Source organism: Emys orbicularis, chromosome 5, assembly GCF_028017835.1.
Source record: "Emys orbicularis isolate rEmyOrb1 chromosome 5, rEmyOrb1.hap1, whole genome shotgun sequence".
Classification (NCBI taxonomy): domain Eukaryota; kingdom Metazoa; phylum Chordata; order Testudines; family Emydidae; genus Emys; species Emys orbicularis.
This window is the reverse complement of record NC_088687.1, coordinates 9,392,846-9,405,287: the sequence shown is the minus strand read 5'-3', so window position 1 is coordinate 9,405,287 and position 12,442 is coordinate 9,392,846. Positions and strand designations below refer to the sequence as shown.

The 12,442-nt window shown below is 41.6% G+C and overlaps 1 protein-coding gene across 1 annotated transcript in view; it reads right to left on the bottom strand.

Moving 5' to 3' along the window:
• Positions 1 to 12,442, bottom strand: part of STAP1 (signal transducing adaptor family member 1) — a 28,867-nt gene extending 16,425 nt beyond the window's left edge. The window contains exons 1-4 of the mRNA XM_065405783.1: positions 12,320 to 12,442; positions 5,416 to 5,487; positions 2,284 to 2,397; positions 736 to 792 (exon numbers count right to left, since the gene is read on the bottom strand). Coding sequence (XP_065261855.1) covers positions 736 to 792; positions 2,284 to 2,397; positions 5,416 to 5,487; positions 12,320 to 12,442 — 366 coding nt within the window. The remainder of the gene's footprint in view (positions 1 to 735; positions 793 to 2,283; positions 2,398 to 5,415; positions 5,488 to 12,319) is intronic.

Below are 12,442 nucleotides of genomic sequence, written 5' to 3'. Positions count from 1 at the left end.
TATATATATATATATATATATATATATATATATATATATATATATATATATAAATAAATGCAATGTTCTAATTGTGTGCTTAATGCATATTAATATATCTTTGAATAATTCATATTGATATAATTAATCACTACCACATTAATATTAAGCTCACTATCAATGTAACTGTGTGTGATATACAAAATCACACACATTTGTAGCGATTTACTTGGCCTGAATTCTATAATCCTGTTCACTTATGTTCAGTATCCTATAACACCTTGCGTTAGCTGAAGTAGGCTTTGGCTTAAGCAGATGGGTGTTGTACCATGGTACAAGCCTAGGAGGTGCCTTCATGACCTTGGTAGTGGTAATGCATTTCTTCAGAACAAAGAGATAAGAGGTACACCTAGTACCATTAAAAACAAGGTGGAAAGATGACTGGCTAAATCTAGCCTCAGCTGAGGCATGTGGTACCTTTTTACTGGTGAACAGATAGGATAGCCTTGGGGTGTTACTTTGGAAGCACACCTCCTATGTAAGGTGAACTTAATACGGCACGAGATGGCTTCCTGAAAACTGGTATTGTATTGAGCTGTTTTTCCCCCTGCACTAGACGATTGATTTTTCCACAATAAACTAGGCTGATATTGGTTATTTGGTCTCGAGTATATTTCATGCAAACCAACATGTGATCAAGCAATTGACGATACAATTTACCATCTGCTGAGAACCAGCACTAAAGAGCTTCCCTACCTGTGTGACTGTGAGGATAAAGCCTTTCCATTCCTCCCCACTGTCATCGTCCTCGACCTGAGAGAATAAAAAGTAGAAACCTAAGAGTGACTCCAAAACCAAGTATTCCCTGGTCTCTCCTGTGTGTGTCCCTCTCACAATCCCCTCTGAGTCTGCATTTTTAAGTTGACTTGAGCACAACTCTCCTAAGGAAACCAGCTGGAACTTGTCAGGTTTCCTCACTGTCACCTCTTATCTACCGCCATTGAGTGTTCAATCTGTACTCTGACTAGGATGACCCGTTTTCCCTTTGGGAAATATGGACACCACGCAGGGCTCTGCCTGTCCCCTGCCCAAGCTCTGCCTCCCCACCGGGACAGGGCTTAAAGGGACTGTCCAGGCCAAAACGGGACATATGGTCACCTAACTCTGACCTCCTCTGGCAGCTCCCCTTCTGATTCAATGCACAGGATGCCATAGTGACTACCTACCTTGAGACTGAAGACAGGTACAATCCCTCTGTATGACACCCTCAAACCCCTTCTCACATAATGTGGAGGGGGTGGTAGGCTATGGAAAACTGATTCCCTTTGCCCAGTACTTAGCAGGGGTGGAGGGTGAGAACAGGCGCTCTAGAGAGAGGCAAAGGCACCAGTACCTCATCACTACACTTCTGCCTCTCAGTGTGTATGGGGAGGGGCACAGTAGGGGATGAAGACCCCCACGTAACTATTTTGGAGGCGGGGGGAGAGTACTATTCCCCCTCATGTACTCCATGCCCCACATTCATCTTCACCACTCCCTCTTGCTTTCTTATCCCCTTTCCCATTCTTCCTCTCCTCGTCCCTTCCCCCTCACCCTCACTGTACGTGAGAGAGAAGGGAAGTGGAAGTGAGCGCTGCACCAGAGGCAGACCTGGGTTCCCTAACTGGCCCTGCCATCGACTTGCTGTGTGACTCTGAGCAAGTCACTTCTTAGCTCTGTGCCTCTGTTTCACCTCACGTCCTGTCTGTCTTGCCTAGCTAGACGGTAAGCTCTTCAGGGCAGGGAGGGCCTCTCTGACTAAGTGTATGTACAGTGCCCAGCACAATGGGGTGCCACTCGTGCTTGGGGTGCTATGGAAGGCATACAATAAGTGAAGGAGATGACATGGGAGGAAGGGAAAGTAGAGACAGGCGGAAGTTGAGCCCTGACACTGGCCAGGAGGAGCGGGGGGAGGAGAAGGAGGAGCCCCCTCGCTTCAGCAGAGAGCAACAGGGCTGGAAAGAGGGGAGTGCCATGGTCCCAGAAGATGAAGCCCTCGAGACCCCTCCCCAGGCCAGGAGTGGCAGTGTTCTCTCCCAGAGGCAGGAGGTTCCATTCTGTGTGCATCTGTTATTTAAACGAACTAGAATGTTTCCAAAATGCCCCTCCCCACCCCCAAAAGGCAGTGGGTATCGTGCACCAACCTTTGGAAAATAACAGCCCTGCCGTTGCTTTCTGCTATGTTATGGGGATCAGGAGTAGCTTGGGTCAAACAGGGCAAATGTGCATAAGTCATGCCTTTCCAGCTTCACTGGGTTCACTCACCTTCAGCTCCACTTTCTCATTTCTCAGCATCAGGATAAACTGTGCACCACACTTTTCATCTGGATAAACGTTCACTACTGATGTCAAATTCGTCAGCTCTAATTTCTCTAAATACTGAGAAAGGAAAGAAAGATGGGGCATGCATTAGAGCACATCTAAACAAGTCAGCTGTTCCCAGCAGACACTAACTGAAACAAGAAAACTCCAGGGTTTTCTTAAATTTCAGATTGGTGCCATTAACATACATGGCAATACAAAGTCCTTCATTGCTTCTTTTAGAAGCTATTTTCAGCTACAATATACATTTTGGGCAAACTTCTCACCACTCTTCAGTGTGGGTATGCAGCACGGATCCCAGAATTCAACAACATTCCCAGACTGATTACAAATTGTGCTAGATTCAGCCCTGGGTTACAGTGATGTGTCCAGGTGTCCCATGTGGAGATATGTAGCTATTTTACTGATTCGCCCTGGCAGCCAAATATGGTGGGTCTCATTAGCTGCAATAGAGGAGCATAAAAAGTTTAGTCTCTTTGGAGCAAGAGATAACTAAATGGTGGGACAGAGGTTGTCCTGCATGGAGAAACTCTAGGAAGAGCCCACTTAGCAGAGAGGGCAGGGTAAAATATATGGGCCCTATCATGCCAATAAACACACAATATGAATAAATGTTATTTATTGGCAGTATAGGGCCCGTCATGGGGTGGCTTGGCCCCTTTTAAGGGAAGTCAGGGTCCACTGTACCCATGACAGGCATCTTTAAGGAGAATGAGCCCAGCTCACCTGTAAGCAGTCAACTCCTTAAGTGGCTGATTGGCGGCTAATGACCACCTGCCTCTGATAAAAGGCAGCAGATGTCCGTTAGGGAGACTACTCCTAAGAAGAGGGGTTCCCAAGGAAAGGAAATGGCTCCTCACAGTCTGGGCTCCCTACAGCCATGTGCCGTCGGGAAAAGAGTTGCAGTTAGCAGGAAAGCCCTGGCTCCAGGGGAAAAAAATCAAGGATGAGAGTTAGCAAAGGGCTTGGCTGTGGGATTGATAAACTCAGACGTAGTCTGTTTCCTGGCTGAGAAGCCTGGGTGTAGTTCAGTCATGCATTTCTGTGAACTTCCCAGTAGTAAATCAGACCCTTGGTAATGGGGATGCTGTGTGACATGCTAAAGCCACTCAGGGAAATCGAGGAAGGGTGCACCTCCACTGCTGGACCTGGCAGCAAGGGGTGCATATGGATGGCACATGCTGTTGATAGGTTCATAAACTTTAGTTTGAGCTCCCCTCATCTGCGCTCTCCCTTCCCAGGCTGCCCCTTCCCCAGGGGGCGTCTGTTGTGGACATCTGACTGCTTTGAGGCCACTTCACTGTGGCTACTTTATACTGAGATGAAGTGGTAAAACTCTTCTCTCTGCCCTAAGGTTCCCCCAAGCATGCCACTGGCAAGAACAGTAGAGCTACAGTGAAAAACAAATAACAAATGTTAGAAAGCCGGGAAATGCAGCTTTAAGGTGACACTTCTTACACAAAACACCCACACAACTTTCTAGCTTCGAGCCCTGTAGACTAACAACAGGAGTTACAGTACTTCACTAAATGTTCCCTCTAGAAGTTCTGTTATGGTTAACTTTTGGGGGCACACGAGGTGTCTGACTATGCATGGATCTGCCGGAGAAAAAGATAAAGGAGAAAACATCTTTCTCCCATCACGAGTCCATCTCAGTATGTACAGCCTGTGGTGGGGAACATTTTGGGGATGTTGCTTGAGTTCTGTGGAAATGTACAGTAAAAATGTGTTAATTCTTTAGGGTAATTACTGGGAATTGCTGGTGTGAGTGTCTTGCTCAGTCACCTTCTGATTTGAAATGAACAGCACTTACAGCTCCATTCATTGAACAGAGTTGTTGCTAATATAACTGAAGTAGTTTCACTGAGCAATGTGGATTGGAGTTTTTGGTTTGAGTCATGTTATAAACCATGCTATAAAGACTGCCTAAAGCAACAGGGCTGATACGCTCTTCATTTGCACAAGTGTAATCAAGAATAAACCCAGTAAAGTCAATGGATCCACAACAGGGTATATTGTATGTGAGAGAAGAACTGGATCCCTTATCTATAAAATGGGTCTCAGAAAAAAAACCCTGCCCACGCTGCTCTGAGAAGCTATACATAAACAACACGTGGTTGTTGTGAGCAGAGTTTCAACCATAGCTCAAACAAGACAGACTATGTCCATGTGGGATATGAAAGAACTTTTGCTTTATGTTGGTCCTCATTTCTGAGGTGCAGATTTTCAGCTAGAAAGGCAGAAGCTCTGTGTTGGAGCAGTTTATTGGACAGACTGGTTTAAGTACCCATATGCAAGATGCAGAGGATGTGCATATTATAACTATACCGCACCTTTCACCCTGACTGATCTCCAAACAGTTAAAAAAGTGTATACACACATACAGCAGCTGCATCTGAGGTAAACATGAGGGAGGGAAAGTCTTTGGCTAGGTCTACACTACCCGCCTGAATCGGCGGGTAGAAATCGACCTCTCGGGGATCGAATTATCGCGTCTCGTCGGGACGTGACAATCGATCCCCGAATCGACGCTCTTACTCCACCAGCGGAGGTGGGAGTAAGCGCCGTCGACGGGAAGCCGCGGAGGTCGATTTTGCCGCCGGCCTTACAGCGGGGTAAGTCGGCTGCAATACGTCGAATTCAGCTACGCTATTCGCGTAGCTGAATTTGCGTATCTTAAATCGACCCCCCCTGTAGTGAAGACCTGCCCTTAGTCAAGGACTGGACAACCCCCCTGCTCTCATAAGTGCCATGTGCAACATGTTCTTGAATGACCCTGTATAGTAAATGGGGTGGCTTCAATTAATTCTCATCTCAAAAGTGAATACACAGAATAGCCTGAAGGAAGGTTCTTAGTCATTTTGTTAGGAGCAGACACATTATTTATTATTTTGTATCACTTTCTATGCTGTAGCTCAGGCTCTCTGTTACAGTGCTTGATACATGTTCCATGGTTTCAAAGATGTGAGAACAGGGGATGGGAGAGGCACTTGCAGTAAATGAATATATACTCAGTGAAAATGACTACTAAAAAGAATCATATATACATACACACAAGCATGTTGTACTACTCACGGTTGGGGTTTTCTTATCACTATAAAAGAAAAGTGTAGTTCCTCTGAGTTCTGTCCAGTACTGTTCAAAATCCTGTTTGAAAAGAACAAGTGTCAGTTTACCTAGAAAATCTTTTTAGCCCCCAAAGAAAAGTGAATGAAATATGGATAAGAAAATTACCATAACCCAGGTGGGTTTATTTCAGTGCTTTATAGTTTGGTAAAGGTCAAAGACCTTCTGCTTCTAACTTCCAGTAAATGAAACAATTTGTAAAATTATTTCATTCCAGGTCAGGAGTTCCGATATATAGACTTCGGGGCTGATTCATTACTGTGTTACTCCAGTTTACGCCACTGTAACTCTATTGGCTTCACTGGAGTTATTCAAGTTTAAAACTAGAGTAGCATCGTAGTGATCCACGTTCAATATCTTGGTTATGGTAACTGACCAAGTATTGGTATCAGTATGGATTATCATCAATAGCCCTGACAATTTCTCAGCACTGATGATCAAGTAGTTTATATTTGTTGACATTTTTGCCCCTTATTTAAAATGTAAGCTCCAGCCTGGGGGAGAGAACTGTTTAATAGCTTTTATTTTTTACACTGCTCTCCCTAAATTGCATAAAAATGTCTAGCAGATCAAGCCTTTTAGAATACCTCACAAGACATACTGTGTACAAAACACACCCTAATTACATGACAGTGGTGAATATTGGGGTGTCAGGGTGTCACACTAGGTACCTAACTAAGTGGGGTCTGATTTTTTTTTAAAGGTCTTATTATCCAGAAGCAATCATATGGAATCCCCATCATTAGAGGTTTTTAAAAACAGGTTGGATAAACACCTGTTAGGAACGATCTAGGTTTACTTGGTCCTGCCACAGCACAAGGGGCTGGACTTGATCCACATTTCTAGGATTCTATCATTGATTTCAGTGGGAGATTTGATATACAGGCTGTGAAATAGTCATCAGATAATGTCTCTACTAACCTGGGCCAAATAGAAACTAGTGGAAGGCAAACAAATTGAGAGATGAAAGCCTCCACATCCTGTCATTGTTCCCCTGAACAATCTAGTCCCACAAAGATTAATATTAAGTGTACTGGTTTGTTTGTTCACCAATATCTCCCTCTACCTAAAGCTAGATTGTTACACTCACAGTGACTCTTTATCTACTTCCCCTTTCAATGACGAAAGACTATCGATCTGCAACCAGCCATTGCCTTATTGTTCTCAATCTTCCCTGTAATGAACATGCTAGTTAGTGATGGGAAAGGCTGTAAGACAATTGCAATTAAACACTCTGCTCTCTTGTCTGAGGATGCACAAGAAGCATATATTATGGGCAAAGCCTTTCATTTGGGGATTTTATTTGTTTAAAATTGCCCAAGTATTTATTGGTGTTCATTACAAAAAATAAAAAACAAGTGAAAATCAGTGCATAAAATTAACGTAATAGTTTTCTGGGTAAATACGAGGGTGGTTAATATTGAGAGACAGGAGGACAGAAAAAAGCAACAAGGAGAAAAGGAAGAGTATTGAATGTAAAAGCAGTTTCAGGCTGTGGTGTATTTCATGAACTCTACATTAACAGTATGTATACATATGCCCATGTAGGCCTGTGTCTCTTCCACTGCCTTGCCTTACTTTAACAGACAACCTCACATTTACACTTAGACTAATTTATTAGTAACCTAAACACATCCACCTAATGTCATGGATTGGATTTTTTTTTAAAATAACCAGAATGGTCACATACTTGAGTGCTCCAAAATTCAGGTGAAAAAATCAGTAAAACCTTTTGTAAAACCTGGGGATTTTTTTGGTAAAATTTGGTTTAAAAAGAGAAACAAAAAAGAAGGGCCTTAATTATGGACTAGTGAATGAAGATAGTAAAACTGTAAAATAGATGTACTTTTTTGGCAAAAAAAGGGAGAGTTTCTCACACAAGGGTAAAAACTGCAAGTGTGCTAGGCCTGACAAACTAAGGCATGCAGGATATTTCCCCCCAAACCTCTACCTGGTGACCTCTCCCCCATAGACTTCAGTCTCCTAATAATTCTTTTCAGGAGTTCTCCAGAACCACTTGTGGACTAGTGTGCTTCTCCCCACAGCATCCTTGTAACCCCTGAACTGATAAACTGAGGGATGTACACTGCACCAAGCATGGAGATGATACATGGTATGTTCCTCTCCAGCCGCGTTGCAAAGCAGACGCAGACTGTGAATCTTTATCTGCTTCTCAAAACACAAGAGGCAGCCCAACCTGGTGCTGCCTCATACAATGACCTTGTGGCAAAGCTACAATTTAGACCAAGGAAATTGGCAACATTTTACGAGAAGAAGATTTACTTTTGAAAATGAGTACTCGGGAGACCTGATCCTCTCATACAGATATAGTTGTCAGGCTCCCCACTTTGGATAACGTGTAAAAGAAGAGGGGTCTGATTCTCCACATGCCACTGTAGCTCCATTGAAGTCAATGAATTGCCCCCCCCACACACACACAGTGAGCTGACACAGGGGCTATGCACCACTTTAATCTCCCATAACCCCCTCTTTTGAAGGCTTAAGTAGTGTATAGTCTTTATACAGACCCTCTGCACAGGCATGAATTTCACCCTAATAAGAATGAGCAAAACCAGTCACTCTACAAGCTCTATGCATTCAGGAATGTCTTTGGGTCACGGGTAAACAACCTTCTCACTGCCTATAAATAAGGTCCACAGACTTGGTCACCTTTATTCCAACTAAAATTAATAAAACTGTGAACCCGTGCTGCCTTCTCAGCATAGCACCTGCTCTGTAACTGGCTGTCCAGAACTGCCATTTCAATTGCATGTAATGTTAGTTTTCCCTTTTCTGCTTTGTTGTGTGATAATGCTGTGGCCCGAGTAATAATGGCCACGTTCTACTCAAGGCGTTATTGCATTTCAGAGGTGGGTGAAGCGATTCCTATTTGTAAAATGCTTGGGGATTAAGAGCAGAGGCATTATATAAATGCACATTTATTAATATTAAAGCTGTTGGTGGGAAAGTGCTACTAAACATGGCTATTTCCATCATGCTAGATAAAATGAAGAAATGTTTTAGAATAAGTCTGATTGCTGCTAGCTATTTGAATAGCAAGGTCAGTAGTTTACTTGTGGTTTCTTGGTTTTTCGGTTTACTGTGCTACCTATTACTATGCATGTGAATCACTGTGCTATTTTTGTCTTTCAGCCGTGTCCATCCTTAGTAGCATGTAACTCCTGTGTGCTCTCTGGCTCCATCTACACTGCAGTTTCCTCCATGTTATGAACCTTTTCTTGAACAAATTTTAATTTAAATAATTCTGATGGCTGGTGCCTCAATTTTTAAATAGGTATTTTTAAAAAAATTATCTTTAAAAAGTAGCTTTGGCAAAATTATGTTCTGTCCATGCCAGCTAGCCTACCAGTGTCATCAGAAGTCATTCTTTAGACTTGGATATAAACTGTAGTGCAGATGGAGGATCCTTGTTTCTCTAACTGATTTTCATGGCTCTGCCAATTATGACATCAACATTGGCATTTATTTGGAGCTGAAAGAAAGGAGAACAGGGAGAGACAGGCAAGGTGGCCTTTAAGGACCCGATTCTGCAAGAAGAACTGTGCAAGTTGACTTTTTGGTTGTGCAAAGCCCTATAGAGGTCAATGGGGAATCCACATGGCACAGAGGTCTGCTCATGCGGTTCTCTTTATCACATTCAAATAGACTTTTAAGGGCAAATAATGAATGTGCAGTATCTAATTTGTTTATTATAAACAGGCCCTGACCGAGAATCATAGATCCGAGCCACATCCTGTCTTTGGGGAAATTTGACTCCAGATCCAACTGCAAACTTCACAGCTTGGTTCCGGCTCTACTTTTTATTAATAGCAGATACACATTTGATCATAAAAGATTGCATGTGAAAGTTTGGAAGAGAGGTGTCCTGTCCTGGTCTTCCTAGCCAATGTTTTCCCCTCCTCAGTCTGTTACATTGCGTACTGTGTGCCAGTGGGTCATCATCTTCTCTCCCTACAGCTGGCTGTCTTTCAGTATGGGACGTTTTGGAGGCTAGTTCAGGATGAAAGGTCCCACATAAACGTTCTATTAAATTATTTTATAGTATGCTCCGTATACAAGCATAACGCCGTTAATGATGGTCGTATCTCAGATTGAAGTTTTTATTTTTCTAATCACTGGTCCAAGATGAGAGCTTCAGTCATGTATTGGTCCTGAAACACCAAGATTTTCAAAAATGAAAGTCTAAAAGTTAGGCTCCTAAACTCTCATTTAGGCCTAAGTAAATGACCTGATATTCAGAGGAGCTGAGCAATGCCATCTCCCCTGGACCGCAACAGCTGACACCATTTATAATATTTCTAGCCATGACAGTTTCTGAGGTATTGCACTTTAAATTTACGCTGATCCCTTGGTGTAGCAGTGGGGGTGTTGTATTTGTCTAGGACCATCTGTAATCACCTCAGTACACATTTTGTCAATGGCTCAGTTTATTTTTATTTTATCCCTTTCACTGCCACACATATTAGGTTTCACATACTACCAGCAATCCCCACTATGTTTATCAACAACGCATACCCCTAGGGGAGCTTGGGGAGACTTGCTAGAGTTTTAACCCCCTGCTGAAACAACATTCTAGGGAAACTGATCTTTTCTGGTGGCAGGCAAAACAATTATGGAGAGCAGAGATGGGCAGAAGTATCTTTATTCCATCCCATCTATGTATTGAAGCTGCCTTCAAATCTTTTGACTATCTTAGCATACCCAATCATTATTATTAATTATATGGCACCATAAATGTGCATGGTGCTTTAAAATACAGATACAGACAGACTCCATGCCCTAGAGAACGCATGGCCGAAAGCCCTGCTCCCGAAAAGGAATCCGCATGGGCATAAGGGTCCACCTATGTGAATCTCTCGGCAGGGTTGAGGGCTAAGTTAAGACCATAAAGAGGGGAAGAGGAATACAGATGGAGTGTAAATGTCTGCAAAAGCCAAACTTTTGGTAATATCTATTGTTATACCCCTGCTTCTGGACACTTTTGACCTAACCTTGATAGCAACCCCTCCCATTATTAAAATTTCATCAGGAAATGCAGTTCTGTAACAAGCAACAGAGAGTCCTGTGGCACCTTTAAGACTAAGAGATATTAGTTCTGTAACAGACCACTCCCATTCCTGAAATGAATAGTCTCACTACAAGTTTCCATGGCCTTTTCTGATGCCCAAGAAAATCATATTGCAGTTCTGAAAAATGATCAGTTACATGTATGATCTCAGTGTTATGCAGTGAACTGCCAGTATGTGAGCTAGTGACTCTGGAGAGAGAGTGGGTTTTAAAAGATTCCACATATGGGGGAACTTGAAAAATATCTGCTGTTTATTTCTGGACTGTTACGCAGCATAATGAAACTTCAACCAATCTTCCATGTTGGGATACATCATTATAGCAATGTTCAAAAATATCACTGTTCTGAACTTCCTCTTGCTATATTGTAGTTAAAAAAAAAAAAAGTAGTAGTTACTTTTCTCTTTGTGAGATAAAGTGCATCTTCCCCCTCCCCCCCCGACTCTACTAAAAAATAATAATGGGGAAATACAAGTTTACCTTCAAACTTATTTTTGAAAAAAATCATATTTGAGCAGTGATCAAGCACAGAAAATATTAAATCTTTTATAGCCATGACTAGGTAGGGGAAAGGATTATAATGGAAACTGTTTTGCAATCTTAACTATAATGATCACTATCGGGAGCTAAAATAAAGAAATGTATACTAAAAAGCAGTCAGTATGTTCAAGGATCTGATCTGTAAATACTTACTAATAATGTTCACACATGCATACAGGATCAGGGCGTAAATGATTATCCTGCCTCAGAAAAATTCCACTGTCCTGTGTTTCCAAAGTAGTCCATAAATAAAAGTTAAATGATTTCAGCATTATATATTTTTAATTATTGTAAGTCATGCTCATTTTAAATGCTAGATGACTGAGAATTTCAGGTTTCAGACTAGTATGGGATATTTCAGAACAATATAAACAAATCAAACTTTGCTCTTGTGGCTTAAAATGTAATCTAAGTGTCTTATCATTATTGCAGCTCTGAAATCAGTCTCAATCAACTTTCCTGTAGATTATAAAAAAAAAAATGATGGGTTGCTGAATAATTATTATGGTGTGTAATGCAGTTGTTTTGATTATATACATTTATAGAATAAAACTGAAATGGAGTAAGAGTCCATTGGAAAACCCAAAATAAACTACAGCTTCAGAAATCAACATCTTTCTCTTGTCTACAGAAAAGGAAATGCATGTCTATAAATATGGAGACTATTATGGTACATTTTATATTTATATTATTTTGTTAAAGAGTCTATTTAGTTGAATATATATAAATACGAATCTGAAAGCAAAAAAAAAGTAATTTCAAGTATGGGAACTATTACTCCCTGATGCAACGGCAGAAAGTGCCAAGAGATACTCAGATTTTATTTACACACAAACTTGACTGAAATAACTAAATCTGTTTTAATTCATACCTTTAGTTATTTCAGTGCAAATCTGTGTGTGGATACTTACTTCAGAATAAGAGTTTCTGATTTTGCTTTTGCTTAAATTGGTAAAAAACTGACTTCAACTAAATTGTAATGGGACACTTTTATTCTGAAATAAAGTGTGCACAGGACTTTCACTAAAATAACTAAAGTGTGATAACTAAATTATCACACCCTAATAATTTAAAGGTGTGAATTAAAACAGATTTAATTATTTCAGTGCAAGTTGGGGTGCTGCAGACCAGCCCTCAGGAACAGGTCTCAACACCTGTAATGAGTTACAACACATTTCTCAGAAAAAGTTTAATTGAACGTAGCTGCTCGGATTGTGCACCTTACCTGGTACCGTGCATGTCTGATAGATAGAAACCCTTCAAAGTACAGGGGCAGAGCAGTAATCCTCTGTCTCTCCTGGAAGATTCGTCGTGGGGCTGGTTCAGGGATTTTCTCAGGCTCAGCCAT